Source organism: Phyllobates terribilis, unplaced genomic scaffold (genome assembly GCF_046119375.1).
Source record: "Phyllobates terribilis strain yellow unplaced genomic scaffold, ASM4611937v1 Scaffold_1__5_contigs__length_1240528914, whole genome shotgun sequence".
In the NCBI taxonomy this organism is placed as follows: Eukaryota; Metazoa; Chordata; class Amphibia; order Anura; family Dendrobatidae; genus Phyllobates; species Phyllobates terribilis.
In genome coordinates, this window is record NW_027362761.1 from 879,707,019 (window position 1) to 879,731,563 (window position 24,545).

At 48.0% G+C, this 24,545-nt stretch overlaps 1 protein-coding gene across 1 annotated transcript in view; it reads right to left on the reverse strand.

Moving 5' to 3' along the window:
- Positions 1-24,545, reverse strand: part of PAPSS1 (3'-phosphoadenosine 5'-phosphosulfate synthase 1) — a 132,894-nt gene that overhangs the window by 40,273 nt on the left and 68,076 nt on the right. The window contains exon 8 of the mRNA XM_073639675.1: positions 6,291-6,496. Coding sequence (XP_073495776.1) covers positions 6,291-6,496 — 206 coding nt within the window. The remainder of the gene's footprint in view (positions 1-6,290; positions 6,497-24,545) is intronic.

Below are 24,545 nucleotides of genomic sequence, written 5' to 3' on the forward strand. Positions count from 1 at the left end.
AAACAAGAGAGGTGGGGGGGGTATATGTAAAATCATCCTTAAAACCTGTCTTGCGGGAGGATATATGTGAATCTGTGGAAAATGTAGAGTCCCTGTGGGTGGAGATAAGGGGAGGGGGAAAAAATAATAAATTACTGATAGGGGTTTGTTATAAGTCTCCAAAAATAATGGAAGTAGCGGAGAATATCCTCGTAAAGCAAATAGATGAAGCAGCGACTCAAGGAGAAGTCATTATTATGGGAGACTTCAACTACCCTGAAATACATTGGGGGACATAAACATGTAGTTCCAGCAAAGGTAATAGGTTTTTGACAACTATGAGAGACAATTACCTTTCACAACTGGTTCAGGACCCAACAAGAAGGGGGGCACTGCTAGACCTAATATTAACCAATAGGCCAGACCGCATATCAAATATATGAGTTGGGGGTCACTTGGGTAATAGTGATCACAAAATAATAAGTTTTCATGTATCCTTTAATAAGATGTGTAGCAGAGGGGTTACAAGGACACTAAACTTCAGGAAGGCTAATTTCCAACGGTTGAGAGATGATCTTAGTGCAATAAACTGGGACGATATCCTGAGACATAAAGCTACACAAAGCAAATGGGAGACATTTATTAACATCCTGAATAGGACCTGTGCACAATATATACCCTTTGGGAATAAACATGCTAGAAATAGGAGGAAACCATTATGGCTAAATAGAGCTGTAAGGGGCGCAATAAGTGACAAAAAGAAAGCATTTAGAGAACTAAAGCAAGTAGGTAGTGATGAGGTATTAAATAAATATAGAAAATTAAATAAATTATGTAAAAAACAAATCAAGGCAGCAAAGATTGAGGCAGAGAGAATCATTGCCAGAGAAAGTAAAAAAAAAAAAAAAAAATATTCTTTAACTACATAATTAGTAAAAAACTAAAAAATGATAGTGATGGCCCCCTAAAAAATAGTCTGGGTGAAATGGTGGATGAGGATGAGAAAAAGCCAATATGCTAAATGATTTTTTTCCAACCGTATTTACACAAGAAAATCGCATGACAGAAAACATGATTAGTGATAACAAAAATTCTCCATTAAATGTCACTTGCTTAACCCAGCAGGAAGTACGGCGGCATCTAAAAATCACTAAAGTTGACAAATCCCAGGGCGCGGATGGGATACAATCGCGAGTACTGCAGGAATTAAGTAACGTCATAGATAGACCATTATTTTTAATCTTTAAAGATTCCATAATAACAGGGTCTGTACCACAGGACTGGCGTATAGCAAATGTGGTGCCTATATTCAAAAAGGGGACAAAAACTGAACTTGGAAATTATAGGCCAGTAAGCTTAACCTCTATTGTGGGTAAAATCCTGGAGGGTTTCCTAAGAGATGCTATAATAGAGTATCTGAAGAAGAATAACCTCATGACCCAATATCAACATGGGTTTACGAGGGACCGTTCCTGTCAAACTAAACTCAGCTTTTATGAGGAGGCAAGTTCTGGACTGGACCAAGGAAATGCAGTGGATGTTGTGTATATGGACTTTTCAAAAGCTTTTGATACGCTTCCCCACAAAAGGTTGATACATAAAATGAGAACAAAGGGGATAGGGGAAAATATATGTATGTGGGTTAAGAATTGGCTCAGTGATAGGAAACAAAGGGTGGTTATTAATGGTAAACACTCAGACTGGGTCTCAGTTAACAGTGGGGTACCACAGGAGTCAGTATTGGGCCCCCTTCTAATGACCATGTAGGGGGCATACTGAGTAATATTTCAATATTTGCAGATGACGCTAAACTCTGCAGGGTAATCAATACAGAGGAGGACAATTTTATATTACAGGAGGATCTATGTAAACTAGAAGCTTGGGCTGATAAATGGCAAATGAGCTTTAATGGGGATAAATGTAAGGTAATGCACTTGGACAGAGGAAATAAAATGTATAATTATATGCTTAATTTTAAAACACTGGGCAAAACTGTAAATGAAAAAGACCTGGGAGTATTGGTGAACGACAAGCTCACGTTTAGTGGCCAGTGTCAGGCAGCTGCTGCAAAGGCAAATAAAATAATGGGATGCATTAAAAGAGGCATAGATGCTCATGAGGAGAACATAATTTTACCTCTATACAAGTCATTAGTGCGACCACACTTAGAATACTGTCTACAGTTCTGGTCTTCGGTGTATAAGAAAGACATAGCTGAACTAGAGCGGGTGCAGAGAAGAGCGACCAAGGTTATTAGAGGACTGGGGGGTCTGCAATATCAAGACAGGTTATTACACTTGGGGTTATTTACTGTGGAAAAAAGAAGGCTTAGGGGTGATCTTATTACTATGTACAAGTATATGAGGGGACAGTACAAAGACCTTTCTACTGATCTTTTTACTCTGAGGCCTGAGACGGGGACAAGGGGGCATCTTCTACGTCTGGAGGAAAGAAGGTTTAAACATAATCACAGACGGGGATTCTTTACTGTAAGAGCAGTGAGACTATGGGACTCTCTGCCACATGATGTTGTAATGAGTGATTCACTGTTAAAATTTAAGAAGGGCATGGATGCCTTTCTTGAAAAGTATAACATTACAGGTTATAAATACTAGATTCCTTGATAGGGCGTTGATCCAGGGAACTAGTCTGATTGTCGTATGGAGTCGGGAAGGAATTTTTTTTCCCAATGTGGAGCTTAGTGTTGCCACATGTTTTTTTTTTGCCTTCCTCTGGATCAACATGTTAGGCTATGGGTTGAACTAGATGGACTTAGTCTTCCTTCAACCTTAAAAACTATGTTACTATGTTACTATGCTTGTGAAACGCTTGTTAATTCGTCCCACATGGTCCCCAATGAGAATCCGCAATTTCAATGCCCATGCTGCGGATTTTTCCGCAGCGTTTATGCTGCGCTCAAAAATCCGCAGCATGTCCATTAATTTTGCGGACACGCATGCGGAATTGCCTTGTCAATGCAATAAACGCAAGGCAATTCCGCATTTCCCATAAGCATCATAAACGCGCGAAAAACGCTTGCAAAATTCCGCAAGCATTTTTCCGGGAGAGGACATGCGGAAATGAAGCAGAAATTTTCTGCTTCATTTCTGCAATGTGGGCACAAAGCCTAATGAATGTAATGCTTTTGGTTTTACTGGTGTATGAATTCATAATGTGGTATGTGTGAATTGTGCGGAGTACATCAGATTATAAAAGTGTGTTGAGTCAACAGGGTAAAAACAAATTTTATTAATCTGTGGATGTGTGGTATGCTTTGAAGCAATCCTCCATGCAAAGGCCAGGTTTCATAATGGTAAATTGTGTCTTTGTGGATTCCCCTCTTGGAGCATACTCTGCACCTTTTTTGTGATTTTCCCTTCTTCGCTGTTTGGGGAACCTCTCCTGGAAAATGTTGACCTGGGACGATACTGGCTCCATCAGTTTCAGAAGTACTGGGACACTCACCTTCCTGAGAGCCAAACATTAGAGCCTTGATGACTACCTCCTGAAACTGAAGGAAGGTCCCCGTATTGCCTGTACATCAAAACAGCACAGAAGCATTGTACAGTGCCATCTGTACAATGTGCACTGCCAATTTTTAGTACTATACTTTAGCTTTTCGCATGGCACTGTATGGTTTGAGGACCTGATCTGAGAGATCTACACCCCTCATGTACTTATTATAATCCAAGATACAATTTGGCTTTGGGACTTGTGTTGTGGTGCCTCGGACAGTGACATGGGAGCGGCTGTCACGGTGTATGGTGGTCAAGATAAGGACATCCTTCTTGTCCTTAGACTTGACCACCAAAATATTGTCGCTGCATTGGGCTCTGCTTTCGCCCTTTCTCAGCAGTTGCCCAATTAGCGGCACAGTGCCACATGCAACTGTACTTCTGACAGAGAGGGTCTTAAAGATTGGCATGCTGGTGTAAACGTTATCTACGTAAGGGTGATAACCCTTATTCAGCAATTCCCACACAATTTTCCCACTGACCTCCAGGACAAGGGGGCATTAAGGGGTGTTAATCTGGGTGCCATTCCTTTTGTAGACCCTAAATCTGTGGGTGTAACCTGATGTACTTTCACACAGCTTGTACAGTTTAGTTCCGTATCTTGCCCTTTTACTGAGCAGGTATTGTTGGAATTTTAGCCTCCCTTTGAAATGAACCAGAGATTCATCTACAGAGATGTCCCTTTGGGGGTTGTAGCCTCAACAAATTTTCTGCTGAAGTGTTCAACTGCTGGCCAAATTTTGTATAGACGATCAAAGGTAGAATAGTCTCGGGGAGGACACTGTTCATTATCCTTATAATGCAAAAATGCTTGCATTGCTTCAAATCGTGTTTTCGTCTTGGCCATACAGATTACCAGTATTACCGAAGCTCTGGATTTATGACTATGCTCATATGCAGCACAATGCCGCAAAATGTCATCATCTCTGCTGCATTTACAGGGGTCCATCTGACGTATGATGACGTATAGGGATTTTGGGTGAAAAATTGATGGGCATACAAATTTGTCTGGGCCACCATAAGATTTATTATTTCCTCGCTGAAAAATAATTTGAAAAAGTCAATTTCAGTGAAGCCTGTAAAGTCAAATTGGATTCCAGAGCTGAAGATGAAATCTGGAATAACAGGTTGATAATTTTCAGGGGGTGCAGTCCACATGGGATTGATTGCGGTAGGGGTTGCCTGGGTCCTAAGGCGCCTTGCTGGGGGTCCTTTCTCACTAGATGAGGAGGAGGAGGAATGTGGAATCTTCCTCACTGCCTGGGATCTGTGTAGGAGGCAAGAAAAGCGTATGCCTCATCTGGTGAATAGCATCTTCTTGACGAATGGGCCCTTTTTATTTTATTTTTCAAAACACTGTGTGTGTGTGTGTGTGTGTGTGTGTGTGTGTGTGTGTGTGTGTGTGTAAGTGGTGCTTTTTCATGTGTATTGGGTGGGGCTTGTGTATAGGGTACCATTTATTATAAAAAGTAGAGAGAAAAAAGGTAAAAGGAAAAATTTAGAAGAAACACTTAGGCTGTGTGCCCAAGATGCGTATTTTAAGCGTTTCCGCAGCGGCAAAAACGCTGCAGAAACGCTTAAAAAACGCTTGGTAGAAGGTCTGCCATGTCCCCCAATGATAATCCGCATGTGCTGTGCACATGCTGCATAAATTTCCGCTGCGGATCATCATTGCGGAAAAAAACGCAGCACTACCAATTATTTTGAATTAGTGCTGCGTTTTCGCCGCCATTGACTTGCATTAGAACGCACCAATTACGCAAGACTGCATCTGTACTTGCGTAATTGGCGCGTTCTAATGTGCGGATGGTACCCGGGTGTGGAGGACAGGAGACTCATCCACACCCAGGTACCATTAAAAAAGCTGTAAAAAAAGAATAAAAAATAAATGTATACTTAACTTCTGGCGGCCCGCGCTGCGCTCCTTCTTGCTTCCCGGCACTTCGCGATGGAATGAAGGACCTGCGCTGACGTCAGAGTCATGTGACGGGTCACGCGACGCTGACGTCGGAAGGTCCTTCAGTGTACCGCTGCCGGCAGCCGGGACCGAGCGAAGCAAGACAGCGCGGGCCATCGGAGGGTAAATAAATAAATTATATATATATATTTTTTACATTCTCTCGGGTCACACTATATAAATCCATGCTGTTTGCATGGATTTATATAGTGTGACCAAGTTGTCAAGCACTTTCCAAATTATGCTAAAATCGCTTGGAAAGCACTTGTCAACCAGCATGCGGAAATGCATGTGAAGAACGCTTCGCATCCGCATGTCCCTGGCAGGAAAACGCATGTACAATCCACATGCGTTTTTATCTGCCAGGGAGATGCAGAAACGCTCAGGAAAAAATCCTGAGCACTTCTGCATCGTGGGCACATAGCCTTAGAAGAAAAAAAAATGAAGAGAAAAAAAGTTTGTATAAATAAAATTACAGTGACGTTCACTACACTAAAGCTGCGGTTGTACATCTTATGACTAGCAATGCTTTCGCAATGTCCTGAGCAGCTACCAATCTTATGACCTGATCTAGTAAAATCAATATGATGAAAGAAATGCAGCCCCTTGAGTTAACTGCCTGTCATGCTGGTAAAGTGGATTAAAAACACTGCAAGGACACCCTCTGCTGGTCAATCTAACTCAAAGCAACAGCAAAAATATTGTTCGAAAGATGTCCAAGCATTTCATACACGTCAACACTTTTAAACAGGTTATGCTGGTAATGAAAGAAACAAATGCATTCGTTTTAGACATTTTTCTTCAGGTCTAAACCACAGTAAAAGTGATGTCAATCAGACCTTAATATATGGGTGCTCATTACAGGTTGTTCCCCATTGTCTGGCACATCTTTCCTCTTTCCTGTGCTCATAAAACTCTGGATGACGTAAAATGGCCACTCGCCTTCCTTCATAAATGAGCGCAAAAGCTGTGCAGCCATCGAGTCTCAGCTTTTCCTCATTAGTTGCAGTCAATACAATGGGTACAGACAAGTTGATGACACCTCCTATGGAAGAATAGATAATATGTGACAAAACAGATAATCCAGCATACACATTTTCATAAACTGGTATGATATATTAAGAATTAGTACTTTCTACTTCTTTAGTTGTAAAATGTAATTTCCTGTAAAACATGTAGGCACAGCTAGTACCCTGCTCCCTGACTATTCCTGTACAACACGAAGGCACAGCTAGTACCCTGCTCCCTGACTATTCCTGTACACATGTAGGCACAGCTAGCACCCTGCTCCCTGACTATTCCTGTAAACATGTAGGCACAGCTAGTGCCCTGCTCCCTGACTATTACTGTAAACATGTACGCACAGCTAGTACCCTGCTCCCTGACTATTCCTGTACACATGTAGGCACAGCTAGTGCCCTGCTCCCTGACTATTCCTGTACAACACGAAGGCACAGCTAGCACCCTGCTCCCTGACTATTCCTGTACACATGTAGGCACAGCTAGCACCCTGCTCCCTGACTATTCCTGTAAACATGTAGGCACAGCTAGTGCCCTGCTCCCTGACTATTACTGTAAACATGTACGCACAGCTAGTACCCTGCTCCCTGACTATTCCTGTACACATGTAGGCACAGCTAGTGCCCTGCTCCCTGACTATTCCTGTACACATGTAGGCACAGCTAGCACCCTGCTCCCTGACTATTCCTGTAAACATGTAGGCACAGCTAGTGCCCTGCTCCCTGACTATTACTGTAAACATGTACGCACAGCTAGTACCCTGCTCCCTGACTATTACTGTAAACATGTACGCACAGCTAGTGCCCTGCTCCCTGACTATTCCTGTAAACATGTACGCACAGCTAGTGCCCTGCTCCCTGACTATTCCTGTACACATGTAGGCACAGCTAGTGCCCTGCTCCCTGACTATTCCTGTACACATGTAGGCACAGCTAGTGCCCTGCTCCCTGACTATTCCTGTACACATGTAGGCACAGCTAGTACCCTGCTCCCTGACTATTCCTGTAAACATGAAGGCACAGCTAGTGCCCTGCTCCCTGACTATTCCTGTACACATGTAGGCACAGCTAGTACCCTGCTCCCTGACTATTCCTGTAAACATGAAGGCACAGCTAGTGCCCTGCTCCCTGACTATTCCTGTACACATGTAGGCACAGCTAGTACCCTGCTCCCTGACTATTCCTGTACACATGTAGGCACAGCTAGTACCCTGCTCCCTGACTATTCCTGTAAACATGAAGGCACAGCTAGTGCCCTGCTCCCTGACTATTCCTGTAAACATGTAGGCACAGCTAGTGCCCTGCTCCCTGACTATTACTGTAAACATGTACGCACAGCTAGTGCCCTGCTCCCTGACTATTCCTGTAAACATGTAGGCACAGCTAGTGCCCTGCTCCCTGACTATTCCTGTACACATGTAGGCACAGCTAGTACCCTGCTCCCTGACTATTCCTGTAAACATGAAGGCACAGCTAGTGCCCTGCTCCCTGACTATTCCTGTACAACACGAAGGCACAGCTAGCACCCTGCTCCCTGACTATTCCTGTACACATGTAGGCACAGCTAGTGCCCTGCTCCCTGACTATTCCTGTAAACATGTAGGCACAGCTAGTGCCCTGCTCCCTGACTATTACTGTAAACATGTACGCACAGCTAGTACCCTGCTCCCTGACTATTCCTGTACACATGTAGGCACAGCTAGTACCCTGCTCCCTGACTATTCCTGTAAACATGAAGGCACAGCTAGTGCCCTGCTCCCTGACTATTCCTGTACACATGTAGGCACAGCTAGTGCCCTGCTCCCTGACTGTTCCTGTAAACATGTAGGCACAGCTAGTGCCCTGCTCCCTGACTATTCCTGTAAACATGTAGGCACAGCTAGTACCCTGCTCCCTGACTATTCCTGTAAACATGTAGGCACAGCTAGTGCCCTGCTCCCTGACTATTCCTGTAAACATGTAGGCACAGCTAGTGCCCTGCTCCCTGACTATTACTGTAAACATGTACGCACATCTAGTGCCCTGCTCCCTGACTATTCCTGTAAACATGTACGCACAGCTAGTACCCTGCTCCCTGACTATTCCTGTACACATGTAGGCACAGCTAGTGCCCTGCTCCCTGACTATTCCTGTACACATGTAGGCACAGCTAGCACCCTGCTCCCTGACTATTCCTGTAAACATGTAGGCACAGCTAGTGCCCTGCTCCCTGACTATTACTGTAAACATGTACGCACAGCTAGTACCCTGCTCCCTGACTATTCCTGTACACATGTAGGCACAGCTAGTGCCCTGCTCCCTGACTATTCCTGTACACATGTAGGCACAGCTAGCACCCTGCTCCCTGACTATTCCTGTAAACATGTAGGCACAGCTAGTGCCCTGCTCCCTGACTATTACTGTAAACATGTACGCACAGCTAGTACCCTGCTCCCTGACTATTACTGTAAACATGTACGCACAGCTAGTGCCCTGCTCCCTGACTATTCCTGTAAACATGTACGCACAGCTAGTGCCCTGCTCCCTGACTATTCCTGTAAACATGTAGGCACAGCTAGTGCCCTGCTCCCTGACTATTCCTGTAAACATGTACGCACAGCTAGTGCCCTGCTCCCTGACTATTCCTGTAAACATGTAGGCACAGCTAGTACCCTGCTCCCTGACTATTACTGTAAACATGTACGCACAGCTAGTACCCTGCTCCCTGACTATTACTGTAAACATGTACGCACAGCTAGTGCCCTGCTCCCTGACTATTCCTGTAAACATGTACGCACAGCTAGTGCCCTGCTCCCTGACTATTCCTGTACACATGTAGGCACAGCTAGTACCCTGCTCCCTGACTATTCCTGTAAACATGAAGGCACAGCTAGTGCCCTGCTCCCTGACTATTCCTGTACACATGTAGGCACAGCTAGTACCCTGCTCCCTGACTATTCCTGTAAACATGAAGGCACAGCTAGTGCCCTGCTCCCTGACTATTCCTGTACACATGTAGGCACAGCTAGTACCCTGCTCCCTGACTATTCCTGTACACATGTAGGCACAGCTAGTGCCCTGCTCCCTGACTATTCCTGTACAACACGAAGGCACAGCTAGCACCCTGCTCCCTGACTATTCCTGTACACATGTAGGCACAGCTAGCACCCTGCTCCCTGACTATTCCTGTAAACATGTAGGCACAGCTAGTGCCCTGCTCCCTGACTATTACTGTAAACATGTACGCACAGCTAGTACCCTGCTCCCTGACTATTCCTGTACACATGTAGGCACAGCTAGTGCCCTGCTCCCTGACTATTCCTGTACACATGTAGGCACAGCTAGCACCCTGCTCCCTGACTATTCCTGTAAACATGTAGGCACAGCTAGTGCCCTGCTCCCTGACTATTACTGTAAACATGTACGCACAGCTAGTACCCTGCTCCCTGACTATTACTGTAAACATGTACGCACAGCTAGTGCCCTGCTCCCTGACTATTCCTGTAAACATGTACGCACAGCTAGTGCCCTGCTCCCTGACTATTCCTGTACACATGTAGGCACAGCTAGTGCCCTGCTCCCTGACTATTCCTGTACACATGTAGGCACAGCTAGTGCCCTGCTCCCTGACTATTCCTGTACACATGTAGGCACAGCTAGTACCCTGCTCCCTGACTATTCCTGTAAACATGAAGGCACAGCTAGTGCCCTGCTCCCTGACTATTCCTGTACACATGTAGGCACAGCTAGTACCCTGCTCCCTGACTATTCCTGTAAACATGAAGGCACAGCTAGTGCCCTGCTCCCTGACTATTCCTGTACACATGTAGGCACAGCTAGTACCCTGCTCCCTGACTATTCCTGTACACATGTAGGCACAGCTAGTACCCTGCTCCCTGACTATTCCTGTAAACATGAAGGCACAGCTAGTGCCCTGCTCCCTGACTATTCCTGTAAACATGTAGGCACAGCTAGTGCCCTGCTCCCTGACTATTACTGTAAACATGTACGCACAGCTAGTGCCCTGCTCCCTGACTATTCCTGTAAACATGTAGGCACAGCTAGTGCCCTGCTCCCTGACTATTCCTGTACACATGTAGGCACAGCTAGTACCCTGCTCCCTGACTATTCCTGTAAACATGAAGGCACAGCTAGTGCCCTGCTCCCTGACTATTCCTGTACAACACGAAGGCACAGCTAGCACCCTGCTCCCTGACTATTCCTGTACACATGTAGGCACAGCTAGTGCCCTGCTCCCTGACTATTCCTGTAAACATGTAGGCACAGCTAGTGCCCTGCTCCCTGACTATTACTGTAAACATGTACGCACAGCTAGTACCCTGCTCCCTGACTATTCCTGTACACATGTAGGCACAGCTAGTACCCTGCTCCCTGACTATTCCTGTAAACATGAAGGCACAGCTAGTGCCCTGCTCCCTGACTATTCCTGTACACATGTAGGCACAGCTAGTGCCCTGCTCCCTGACTGTTCCTGTAAACATGTAGGCACAGCTAGTGCCCTGCTCCCTGACTATTCCTGTAAACATGTAGGCACAGCTAGTACCCTGCTCCCTGACTATTCCTGTAAACATGTAGGCACAGCTAGTGCCCTGCTCCCTGACTATTCCTGTAAACATGTAGGCACAGCTAGTGCCCTGCTCCCTGACTATTACTGTAAACATGTACGCACATCTAGTGCCCTGCTCCCTGACTATTCCTGTAAACATGTACGCACAGCTAGTACCCTGCTCCCTGACTATTCCTGTACACATGTAGGCACAGCTAGTGCCCTGCTCCCTGACTATTCCTGTACACATGTAGGCACAGCTAGCACCCTGCTCCCTGACTATTCCTGTAAACATGTAGGCACAGCTAGTGCCCTGCTCCCTGACTATTACTGTAAACATGTACGCACAGCTAGTACCCTGCTCCCTGACTATTCCTGTACACATGTAGGCACAGCTAGTGCCCTGCTCCCTGACTATTCCTGTACACATGTAGGCACAGCTAGCACCCTGCTCCCTGACTATTCCTGTAAACATGTAGGCACAGCTAGTGCCCTGCTCCCTGACTATTACTGTAAACATGTACGCACAGCTAGTACCCTGCTCCCTGACTATTACTGTAAACATGTACGCACAGCTAGTGCCCTGCTCCCTGACTATTCCTGTAAACATGTACGCACAGCTAGTGCCCTGCTCCCTGACTATTCCTGTAAACATGTAGGCACAGCTAGTGCCCTGCTCCCTGACTATTCCTGTAAACATGTACGCACAGCTAGTGCCCTGCTCCCTGACTATTCCTGTAAACATGTAGGCACAGCTAGTACCCTGCTCCCTGACTATTACTGTAAACATGTACGCACAGCTAGTACCCTGCTCCCTGACTATTACTGTAAACATGTACGCACAGCTAGTGCCCTGCTCCCTGACTATTCCTGTAAACATGTACGCACAGCTAGTGCCCTGCTCCCTGACTATTCCTGTACACATGTAGGCACAGCTAGTACCCTGCTCCCTGACTATTCCTGTAAACATGAAGGCACAGCTAGTGCCCTGCTCCCTGACTATTCCTGTACACATGTAGGCACAGCTAGTACCCTGCTCCCTGACTATTCCTGTAAACATGAAGGCACAGCTAGTGCCCTGCTCCCTGACTATTCCTGTACACATGTAGGCACAGCTAGTACCCTGCTCCCTGACTATTCCTGTACACATGTAGGCACAGCTAGTACCCTGCTCCCTGACTATTCCTGTAAACATGAAGGCACAGCTAGTGCCCTGCTCCCTGACTATTCCTGTAAACATGTAGGCACAGCTAGTGCCCTGCTCCCTGACTATTACTGTAAACATGTACGCACAGCTAGTGCCCTGCTCCCTGACTATTCCTGTAAACATGTAGGCACAGCTAGTGCCCTGCTCCCTGACTATTCCTGTACACATGTAGGCACAGCTAGTACCCTGCTCCCTGACTATTCCTGTAAACATGAAGGCACAGCTAGTGCCCTGCTCCCTGACTATTCCTGTACAACACGAAGGCACAGCTAGCACCCTGCTCCCTGACTATTCCTGTACACATGTAGGCACAGCTAGTGCCCTGCTCCCTGACTATTCCTGTAAACATGTAGGCACAGCTAGTGCCCTGCTCCCTGACTATTACTGTAAACATGTACGCACAGCTAGTACCCTGCTCCCTGACTATTCCTGTACACATGTAGGCACAGCTAGTACCCTGCTCCCTGACTATTCCTGTAAACATGAAGGCACAGCTAGTGCCCTGCTCCCTGACTATTCCTGTACACATGTAGGCACAGCTAGTGCCCTGCTCCCTGACTGTTCCTGTAAACATGTAGGCACAGCTAGTGCCCTGCTCCCTGACTATTCCTGTAAACATGTAGGCACAGCTAGTACCCTGCTCCCTGACTATTCCTGTAAACATGTAGGCACAGCTAGTGCCCTGCTCCCTGACTATTCCTGTAAACATGTAGGCACAGCTAGTGCCCTGCTCCCTGACTATTACTGTAAACATGTACGCACAGCTAGTGCCCTGCTCCCTGACTATTCCTGTAAACATGTAGGCACAGCTAGTGCCCTGCTCCCTGACTATTCCTGTAAACATGTAGGCACAGCTAGTACCCTGCTCCCTGACTATTCCTGTAAACATGTACGCACAGCTAGTACCCTGCTCCCTGACTATTCCTGTACACATGTAGGCACAGCTAGCACCCTGCTCCCTGACTATTCCTGTAAACATGAAGGCACAGCTAGTGCCCTGCTCCCTGACTATTCCTGTACAACACGAAGGCACAGCTAGCACCCTGCTCCCTGACTATTCCTGTACACATGTAGGCACAGCTAGTGCCCTGCTCCCTGACTATTCCTGTAAACATGTAGGCACAGCTAGTGCCCTGCTCCCTGACTATTCCTGTAAACATGTAGGCACAGCTAGTACCCTGCTCCCTGACTATTCCTGTAAACATGTAGGCACAGCTAGTGCCCTGCTCCCTGACTATTCCTGTAAACATGTAGGCACAGCTAGTGCCCTGCTCCCTGACTATTACTGTAAACATGTACGCACAGCTAGTGCCCTGCTCCCTGACTATTCCTGTAAACATGTAGGCACAGCTAGTGCCCTGCTCCCTGACTATTCCTGTAAACATGTACGCACAGCTAGTACCCTGCTCCCTGACTATTCCTGTACACATGTAGGCACAGCTAGCACCCTGCTCCCTGACTATTCCTGTAAACATGAAGGCACAGCTAGTGCCCTGCTCCCTGACTATTCCTGTACAACACGAAGGCACAGCTAGCACCCTGCTCCCTGACTATTCCTGTACACATGTAGGCACAGCTAGTGCCCTGCTCCCTGACTATTCCTGTAAACATGTAGGCACAGCTAGTACCCTGCTCCCTGACTATTCCTGTACAACACGAAGGCACAGCTAGCACCCTGCTCCCTGACTATTCCTGTAAACATGAAGGCACAGCTAGTGCCCTGCTCCCTGACTATTCCTGTACAACACGAAGGCACAGCTAGCACCCTGCTCCCTGACTATTCCTGTACACATGTAGGCACAGCTAGTGCCCTGCTCCCTGACTATTCCTGTAAACATGTAGGCACAGCTAGTACCCTGCTCCCTGACTATTCCTGTACAACACGAAGGCACAGCTAGCACCCTGCTCCCTGACTATTCCTGTAAACATGAAGGCACAGCTAGTGCCCTGCTCCCTGACTATTCCTGTACAACACGAAGGCACAGCTAGTACCCTGCTCCCTGACTATTCCTGTACAACACGAAGGCACAGCTAGCACCCTGCTCCCTGACTATTCCTGTAAACATGTAGGCACAGCTAGTACCCTGCTCCCTGACTATTCCTGTACAACACGAAGGCACAGCTAGCACCCTGCTCCCTGACTATTCCTGTAAACATGAAGGCACAGCTAGTGCCCTGCTCCCTGACTATTCCTGTACACATGTAGGCACAGCTAGTGCCCTGCTCCCTGACTATTCCTGTAAACATGTAGGCACAGCTAGTACCCTGCTCCCTGACTATTCCTGTACAACACGAAGGCACAGCTAGTGCCCTGCTCCCTGACTATTCCTGTAAACATGTAGGCACAGCTAGTGCCCTGCTCCCTGACTATTCCTGTACACATGTAGGCACAGCTAGTGCCCTGCTCCCTGACTATTCCTGTAAACATATAGGCACAGCTAGTACCCTGCTCCCTGACTATTCCTGTACAACACGAAGGCACAGCTAGTGCCCTGCTCCCTGACTATTCCTGTAAACATGTAGGCACAGCTAGTGCCCTGCTCCCTGACTATTCCTGTAAACATGTAGGCACAGCTAGTGCCCTGCTCCCTGACTATTCCTGTAAACATGTAGGCACAGCTAGTGCCCTGCTCCCTGACTATTCCTGTAAACATGTAGGCACAGCTAGTGCCCTGCTCCCTGACTATTCCTGTAAACATGTAGGCACAGCTAGTACCCTGCTCCCTGACTATTCCTGTAAACATGTAGGCACAGCTAGTACCCTGCTCCCTCACTATTCCTGTAAACATGTAGGCACAGCTAGCACCCTGCTCCCTGACTATTCCTGTAAACATGTAGGCACAGCTAGTGCCCTGCTCCCTGACTATTCCTGTAAACATGTAGGCACAGCTAGTACCCTGCTCCCTGACTATTCCTGTACAACACGAAGGCACAGCTAGCACCCTGCTCCCTGACTATTCCTGTACACATGTAGGCACAGCTAGTGCCCTGCTCCCTGACTATTCCTGTAAACATGTAGGCACAGCTAGTACCCTGCTCCCTGACTATTCCTGTACAACACAAAGGCACAGCTAGCACCCTGCTCCCTGACTATTCCTGTAAACATGAAGGCACAGCTAGTGCCCTGCTCCCTGACTATTCCTGTACAACACGAAGGCACAGCTAGCACCCTGCTCCCTGACTATTCCTGTACAACATGAAGGCACAGCTAGTACCCTGCTCCCTGACTATTCCTGTACAACACGAAGGCACAGCTAGCACCCTGCTCCCTGACTATTCCTGTAAACATGAAGGCACAGCTAGCACCCTGCTCCCTGACTATTCCTGTAAACATGTAGGCACAGCTAGTACCCTGCTCCCTGACTATTACTGTAAACATGTAGGCACAGCTAGTACCCTGCTCCCTGACTATTCCTGTAAACATGTAGGCACAGCTAGTACCCTGCTCCCTGACTATTCCTGTAAACATGTAGGCACAGCTAGTACCCTGCTCCCTGACTATTCCTGTAAACATGTAGGCACAGCTAGTACCCTGCTCCCTCACTATTCCTGTAAACATGTAGGCACAGCTAGCACCCTGCTCTCTGACTATTCCTGTAAACATGTAGGCACACAGCTAGTGCCCTGCTCCCTGACTATTCCTGTAAACATGTAGGCACAGCTAGTACCCTGCTCCCTGACTATTCCTGTAAACATGTAGGTACAGCTAGTACCCTGCTCCCTGACTATTCCTGTAAACATGTAGGCACAGCTAGTACCCTGCTCCCTGACTATTCCTGTACACATGTAGGCACAGGTAGTACCCTGCTCCCTGACTATTCCTGTAAACATGAAGGCACAGGTAGCACCCTGCTCCCTGACTATTCCTGTAAACATGAAGGCACAGCTAGCGCCCTGCTCCCTGACTATTCCTGTAAACATGTAGGCACACAGCTAGTGCCCTGCTCCCTGACTATTCCTGTAAACATGTAGGCACAGCTAGTACCCTGCTCCCTGACTATTCCTGTAAACATGTAGGTACAGCTAGTACCCTGCTCCCTGACTATTCCTGTAAACATGTAGGCACAGCTAGTACCCTGCTCCCTGACTATTCCTGTACACATGTAGGCACAGGTAGTACCCTGCTCCCTGACTATTCCTGTAAACATGAAGGCACAGGTAGCACCCTGCTCCCTGACTATTCCTGTAAACATGAAGGCACAGCTAGCGCCCTGCTCCCTGACTATTCCTGTAAACATGTAGGCACAGCTAGTGCCCTGCCCCCTGACTATTCCTGTAAACATGTAGGCACAGCTAGTACCCTGCTCCCTGACTATTCCTGTAAACATGTAGGCACAGCTAGTGCCCTGCTCCCTGACTATTCCTGTAAACATGTAGGCACAGCTAGTATCCTGCCCCCTGACTATTCCTGTAAACATGTAGGCACAGCTAGTGCCCTGCCCCCTGACTATTCCTGTAAACATGTAGGCACAGCTAGTACCCTGCTCCCTGACTATTCCTGTAAACATGTAGGCACAGCTAGTACCCTGCTCCCTCACTATTCCTGTAAACATGTAGGCACAGCTAGTACCCTGCTCCCTGACTATTCCTGTAAACATGTAGGCACAGCTAGTGCCCTGCTCCCTGACTATTCCTGTAAACATGAAGGCACAGCTAGTGCCCTGCTCCCTGACTATTCCTGTAAACATGTAGGCACAGCTAGTACCCTGCTCCCTGACTATTCCTGTAAACATGTAGGCACAGCTAGTACCCTGCTCCCTGACTATTCCTGTAAATATGTAGGCACAGCTAGTGCCCTGCTCCCTGACTATTCCTGTAAACATGTAGGCACAGCTAGTGCCCTGCTCCCTCACTATTCCTGTAAACATGTAGGCACAGCTAGTACCCTGCTCCCTGACTATTCCTGTAGACATGTAGGCACAGCTAGTACCCTGCTCCCTGACTATTCCTGTAAACATGTAGGCACAGCTAGTACCCTGCTCCCTGACTATTCCTGTAAACATGTAGGCACAGCTAGTATCCTGCTCCCTGACTATTCCTGTACAACATGAAGGCACAGCTAGTGCCCTGCTCCCTGACTGTTCCTGTACAACATGAAGGCACAGCTAGTACCCTGCTCCCTGACTATTCCTGTAAACATGTAGGCACAGCTAGTACCTTGCTCCCTGACTATTCCTGTAAACATGTAGGCACAGCTAGTACCCTGCTGCCTGACTATTCCTGTAAACATGTAGGCACAGCTAGTACCCTGCTCCCTGACTATTCCTGTAAACATGTAGGCACAGCTAGTATCCTGCTCCCTGACTATTCCTGTAAACATGAAGGCACAGCTAGTACCCTGCTCCCTGACTGTTCCTGTACAACATGAAGGCACAGCTAGTGCCCTGCTCCCTGACTGTTCCTGTACAACATGTAGGCACAGCTAGTACCCTGCTCCCTCACTATTCCTGTAAACATGTAGGCACAGCTAGTGCCCTGCTCCCTCACTATTCCTGTAAATATGTAGGCACTGCTAGTACCCTGCTCCCTCACTATTCCTGTAAACATGAAGGCACAGCTAGTGCCCTGCTCCCTGACTATTCCTGTAAACATGTAGGCACAGCTAGTACCCTGCTCCCTGACTATTCCTGTAAACATGTAGGCACAGCTAGTACCCTGCTCCCTGACTATTTTTGTAAACATATAGGCACAGCTAGTGCCCTGCTCCCTCACTATTCCTGTAAACATGTAGGCACAGCTAGTGCCCTGCTCCCTGACTATTCCTGTAAACATGTACGCACAGCTAGTACCCTGCTCCCTGACTATTCCTGTACACATGTAGGCACAGCTAGTACCCTGCTCCAGGACTATTCCTGTAAACATGTAGGCACAGCTAGTGCCCTGCTCCCTGACTATTCCTGTAAACGTGTAGGCACAGCTAGTGCCCTGCTCCCTGACTATTCCTGTAAACGTGTAGGCACAGCTAGTGCCCTGCTCCCTGACTATTCCTGTAAACATGTAGGCACAACTAGTACCCTGCTCCCTGACTATTCCTGTAAACGTGTAGGCACAGCTAGTGCCCTGCTCCCTGACTATTCCTGTAAACATGTAGGCACAACTAGTACCCTGCTCCCTGACTATTCCTGTAAACATGTAGGCACAGCTAGTACCCTGCTCCCTCACTATCCTTGTACACATGTAGGCACAGCTAGTAACCTGCTCCCTGACTATTCCTATACACATGTAGGCACAGCTAGTACCCTGCTCCCTGACTATTCCTGTACACATGTAGGCACAGCTAGTACAATGCTCCCTGACTATTCCTGTAAATATGAAGGCACAGCTAGTACCCTGCTCCCTGACTATTCCTGTAAACATGTAGGCACAGCTAGTGCCCTGCCCCTTGACTATTCCTGTAAAAATGTAGGAACAGCTAGTGCCCTGCTCCCTGACTATTCCTGTAAACATGAAGGCACAGCTAGTGCCCTGCCCCTTGACTATTCCTGTAAACATGTAGGCACAGCTAGTGCCCTGCCCCCTGACTATTCCTGTAAACATGTAGGCACAGCTAGTGCCCTGCTCCCTGACTATTCCTGTAAACATGTAGGCACAGCTAGTGCCCTGCTCCCTGACTATTCCTGTAAACATGAAGGCACAGCTAGTACCCTGCTCCCTGACTATTCCTGTAAACATGTAGGCACAGCTAGTACCCTGGTTGATGACTATTCCTGTAAACATGTAGGCACAGCTAGTGCCCTGCCCCCTAAATATTCCTGTAAACATGTAGGCACAGCTAGTGCCCTGCCCCCTGACTATTCCTGTAAACATGTAGGCACAGCTAGTGCCCTGCCCCCTGACTATTCCTGTAAACATGTAGGCACAGCTAGTGCCCTGCCCCCTGACTATTCCTGTAAACATGTAGGCACAGCTAGTGCCCTGCTCCCTGACTATTCCTGTAAACATGTAGGCACAGCTAGTGCCCTGCCCCCTGACTATTCCTGTAAACATGTAGGCACAGCTAGTGCCCTGCTCCCTGACTATTCCTTTAAACATGTAGGCACAGCTAGTACCCTGCTCCCTGACTATTCCTGTAAACATGTAGGCACAGCTAGTACCCTGCTCCCTGACTATTCCTGTACAACATGTAGGCACAGCTAGTACCCTGCCCCCTGACTATTCCTGTAAACATGTAGGCACAGCTAGTGCCCTGCCCCCTGACTATTCCTGTAAACATGTAGGCACAGCTAGTGCCCTGCTCCCTGACTATTCCTGTAAACATGAAGGCACAGCTAGTGCCCTGCTCCCTGACTATTCCTGTACAACATGTAGGCACAGCTAGTACCCTGCTCCCTGACTATTCCTGTAAACATGAAGGCACAGTTAGTGCCCTGCCCCCTGACTATTCCTGTAAACATGTAGGCACAGCTAGTACCCTGCTCCCTGACTATTCCTGTAAACATGTAGGCACAGCTAGTGCCCTGCTCCCTGACTATTCCTGTAAACATGTAGGCACAGCTAGTGCCCTGCTCCCTGACTATTCCTGTAAACATGTAGGCACAGCTAGTACCCTGCTCCCTGACTATTCCTGTAAACATGTAGGCACAGCTAGTGCCCTGCCCCCTCACTATTCCTGTAAACATGTAGGCACAGCTAGTACCCTGCTCCCTGACTATTCCTGTAAACATGAAGGCACAGCTAGTACCCTGGTCCCTGACTATTCCTGTAAACATGTAGGCACAGCTAGTACCCTGGTCCCTGCCTATTCCTGTAAACATGTAGGCACAGATAGTGCCCTGCTCCCTGACTATTCCTGTAAACATGTAGGCACAGCTAGTGCCCTGCCCACTGACTATTCCTGTTAACATGTAGGCACAGCTAGTGCCCTGCCCCCTGACTATTCCTGTAAACATGTAGGCACAGCTAGTGACCTGCCCCCTGACTATTCCTGTAAACATGTAGGCACAGCTAGTGCCCTGCCCCCTGACTATTCCTGTAAACATGAAGGCACAGCTAGTGCCCTGCTCCCTGACTATTCCTGTAAACATGTAGGCACAGCAAGTACCCTGCTCCCTGACTATTCCTGTACAACATGTAGGCACAGCTAGTGCCCTGCCCCCTGATTATTCCTGTAAACATGTAGGCACAGCTAGTGCCCTGCTCCCTGACTATTCCTGTAAACATGTAGGCACAGCTAGTACCCTGCTCCCTGACTATTCCTGTAAACATGTAGGCACAGCTAGTACCCTGCTCCCTGACTATTCCTGTAAACATGAAGGCACAGCTAGTACCCTGCTCCCTGACTATTCCTGTACAACATGAAGGCACAGCTAGTACTCTGCTCCCTGACTATTCCAGTAAACATGTAGGCACAGCTAGTGCCCTGCTCCCTGACTATTCCTGTAAATATGAAGGCACAGCTAGTACCCTGCTCCCTGACTATTCCTGTAAACATGTAGGCACAGCTAGTACCCTGCTCCCTGACTATTCCTGTAAACATGTAGGCACAGCTAGTACCCTGCTCCCTGACTATTCCTGTAAACATGTAGGCACAGCTATTACCCTGCTCCCTGACTATTCCTGTAAACATGTAGGCACAGCTAGTACCCTGCTCCCTAACTATTTCTGTAAACATGTAGGCACAGCTAGTACCCTGCTCCCTGACTATTCCTGTAAACATGTAGGCACAGCTAGTACCCTGCTCCCTGACTATTCCTATAAACATGTAGGCACAGCTAGTACCCTGCTCCCTGACTATTCCTGTAAACATGTAGGCACAGCTAGTACCCTGCTCCCTGACTATTCCTGTAAACATGTAGGCACAGCTAGTACCCAGCTCCCTGACTATTCCTGTAAACATGTAGGCACAGCTAGTACCCTGCTCCCTGACTATTCCTGTAAACATGTAGGCACAGCTAGTACCCAGCTCCCTGACTATTCCTGTAAACATGTAGGCACAGCTAGTACCCTGCTCCCTGACTATTCCTGTAAACATGTAGGCACAGCTAGTACCCTGCTCCCTGACTATTCCTGTAAACATGTAGGCACAGCTATTACCCTGCTCCCTGACTATTCCTGTAAACATGTAGGCACAGCTAGTACCCTGCTCCCTAACTATTTCTGTAAACATGTAGGCACAGCTAGTACCCTGCTCCCTGACTATTCCTGTAAACATGTAGGCACAGCTAGTACCCTGCTCCCTGACTATTCCTATAAACATGTAGGCACAGCTAGTACCCTGCTCCCTGACTATTCCTGTAAACATGTAGGCACAGCTAGTACCCTGCTCCCTGACTATTCCTGTAAACATGTAGGCACAGCTAGTACCCAGCTCCCTGACTATTCCTGTAAACATGTAGGCACAGCTAGTACCCTGCTCCCTGACTATTCCTGTAAACATGTAGGCACAGCTAGTACCCAGCTCCCTGACTATTCCTGTAAACATGTAGGCACAGCTAGTACCCTGCTCCCTGACTATTCCTGTAAACATGAAGGCACAGCTAGTACCCTGCTCCCTGACTATTCCTGTAAACATGAAGGCACAGCTAGTACCCTGCTCCCTGTACACATGTAGGCACAGCTAGTGCCCTGCTCCCTGACTATTACTGCAAACATGTAGGCACAGCTAGTGCCCTGCTCCCTGACTATTCCTGTAAACATGTAGGCACAGCTAGTACCCTGCTCCCTGACTATTCCTGTAAACATGTAGGCACAGCTAGTGCCCTGCTCCCTGACTATTCCTGTAAACATGTAGGCACAGCTAGTGCCCTGCTCCCTCACTATTCCTGTAAACATGTAGGCACAGCTAGTACCCTGCTCCCTCACTATTCCTGTACAACATGAAGGCACAGCTAGTACCCTGCTCCCTCACTATTCCTGTAAACATGTACGCACAGCTAGTACCCGGCTCAGTCACTATTCCTGTAAACATGTAGGCACAGCTAGTACCCTGCTCCCTGACTATTCCTGTAAACATGTAGGCACAGCTAGTGTCCTGCTCCCTCACTATTCCTGTAAACATGTAGGCACAGCTAGTGCCCTGCTCCCTCACTATTCCTGTAAACATGTAGGCACAGCTAGTACCCTGCTCCCTGACTATTCCTGTAAACATGTAGGCACAGCTAGTACCCTGCTCCCTGACTATTCCTGTAAACATGTAGGCACAGCTAGTGCCCTGCTCCCTGACTATTCCTGTAGACATGTAGGCACAGCTAGTACCCTGCTCCCTGACTATTCCTGTAAACATGTAGGCACAGCTAGTACCCTGTTCCCTGACTATTCCTGTAAACATGTAGGCACAGCTAGTATCCTGCTCCCTGAATATTCCTGTAAACATGAAGGCACAGCTAGTACCCTGCTCCCTGACTGTTCCTGTACAACATGAAGGCACAGCTAGTGCCCTGCTCCCTGACTGTTCCTGTACAACATGTAGGCACAGCTAGTACCCTGCTCCCTCACTATTCCTGTAAACATGTAGGCACAGCTAGAACCCTGCTCCCTGACTATTCCTGTACACATGTAGGCACAGCTAGTACCCTGCTCCAGGACTATTCCTCTAAACATGTAGGCACAGCTAGTGCCCTGCTCCCTGACTATTCCTGTAAACATGTAGGCACAACTAGTACCCTGCTCCCTGACTATTCTTGTAAACATGTAGGCACAGCTAGTACCCTGCTCCCTCACTATTCCTGTACACATGTAGGCACAGCTAGGAACCTGCTCCCTGACTATTCCTATACACATGTAGGCACAGCTAGTACCCTGCTCCCTGACTATTCCTGTACACATGTAGGCACAGCTAGTACCATGCTCCCTGACTATTACTGTAAACATGAAGGCACAGCTAGTACCCTGCTCCCTGACTGTTCCTGTACAACATGAAGGCACAGCTAGTACCATGCTCCCTGACTATTCCTGTACAACATGACGGCACAGGTAGTGCCCTGCTCCCTGACTATTCCTGTACAACCTGACGGCACAGCTAGTACCCAGCTCCCTGACTATTCTGACTGTTCCTGTACAACATGAAGGCTCAGCTAGTACCCTGCTCCCTGACTGTTCCTGTACAACATGAAGGCACAGCTAGTGCCCTGATCCCTGACTGTTCCTGTACAACAAGAAGGCACAGCTAGTACCCTGCTCCCTGACTGTTCCTGTACAACATGAAGGCACAGCTAGTGCCCTGCTCCCTGACTATTCCTGTAAACATGAAGGCACAGCTAGTACCCTGCTCCCTGTACACATGTAGGCACCGCTAGTGCCCTGCTCCCTGACTATTCCTGTAAACATGTTGGCACAGCTAGTGCCCTGCTCCCTGACTATTTCTGTAAACATGTAGGCACAGCTAGTACCCTGCTCCCTGACTATTCCTGTAAACATGTAGGCACAGCTAGTGCCCTGCTCCCTGACTATTCCTGTACACATGTAGGCACAGCTAGAACACTGCTCCCTGACTATTCCTGTAAACATGTAGGCACAGCTAGTACCCTGCTCCCTGACTATTCCTGTAAACATGTAGGCACAGCTAGTACCCTGCTCCCTGACTATTCCTGTAAACATATAGGCACAGCTAGTGCCCTGCTCCCTCACTATTCCTGTAAACATGTAGGCACAGCTAGTGCCCTGCTCCCTGACTATTCCTGTAAACATGTACGCACAGCTAGAACCCTGCTCCCTGACTATTCCTGTACACATGTAGGCACAGCTAGTACCCTGCTCCAGGACTATTCCTCTAAACATGTAGGCACAGCTAGTGCCCTGCTCCCTGACTATTCCTGTAATCATGTAGGCACAACTAGTACCCTGCTCCCTGACTATTCTTGTAAACATGTAGGCACAGCTAGTACCCTGCTCCCTCACTATTCCTGTACACATGTAGGCACAGCTAGTAACCTGCTCCCTGACTATTCCTATACACATGTAGGCACAGCTAGTACCCTGCTCCCTGACTATTCCTGTACACATGTAGGCACAGCTAGTACCATGCTCCCTGACTATTACTGTAAACATGAAGGCACAGCTAGTACCCTGCTCCCTGACTGTTCCTGTACAACATGAAGGCACAGCTAGTACCATGCTCCCTGACTATTCCTGTACAACATGACGGCACAGGTAGTGCCCTGCTCCCTGACTATTCCTGTACAACCTGACGGCACAGCTAGTACCCAGCTCCCTGACTATTCTGACTGTTCCTGTACAACATGAAGGCTCAGCTAGTACCCTGCTCCCTGACTGTTCCTGTACAACATGAAGGCACAGCTAGTGCCCTGCTCCCTGACTGTTCCTGTACAACATGAAGGCACAGCTAGAACCCTGCTCCCTGACTGTTCCTGTACAACATGAAGGC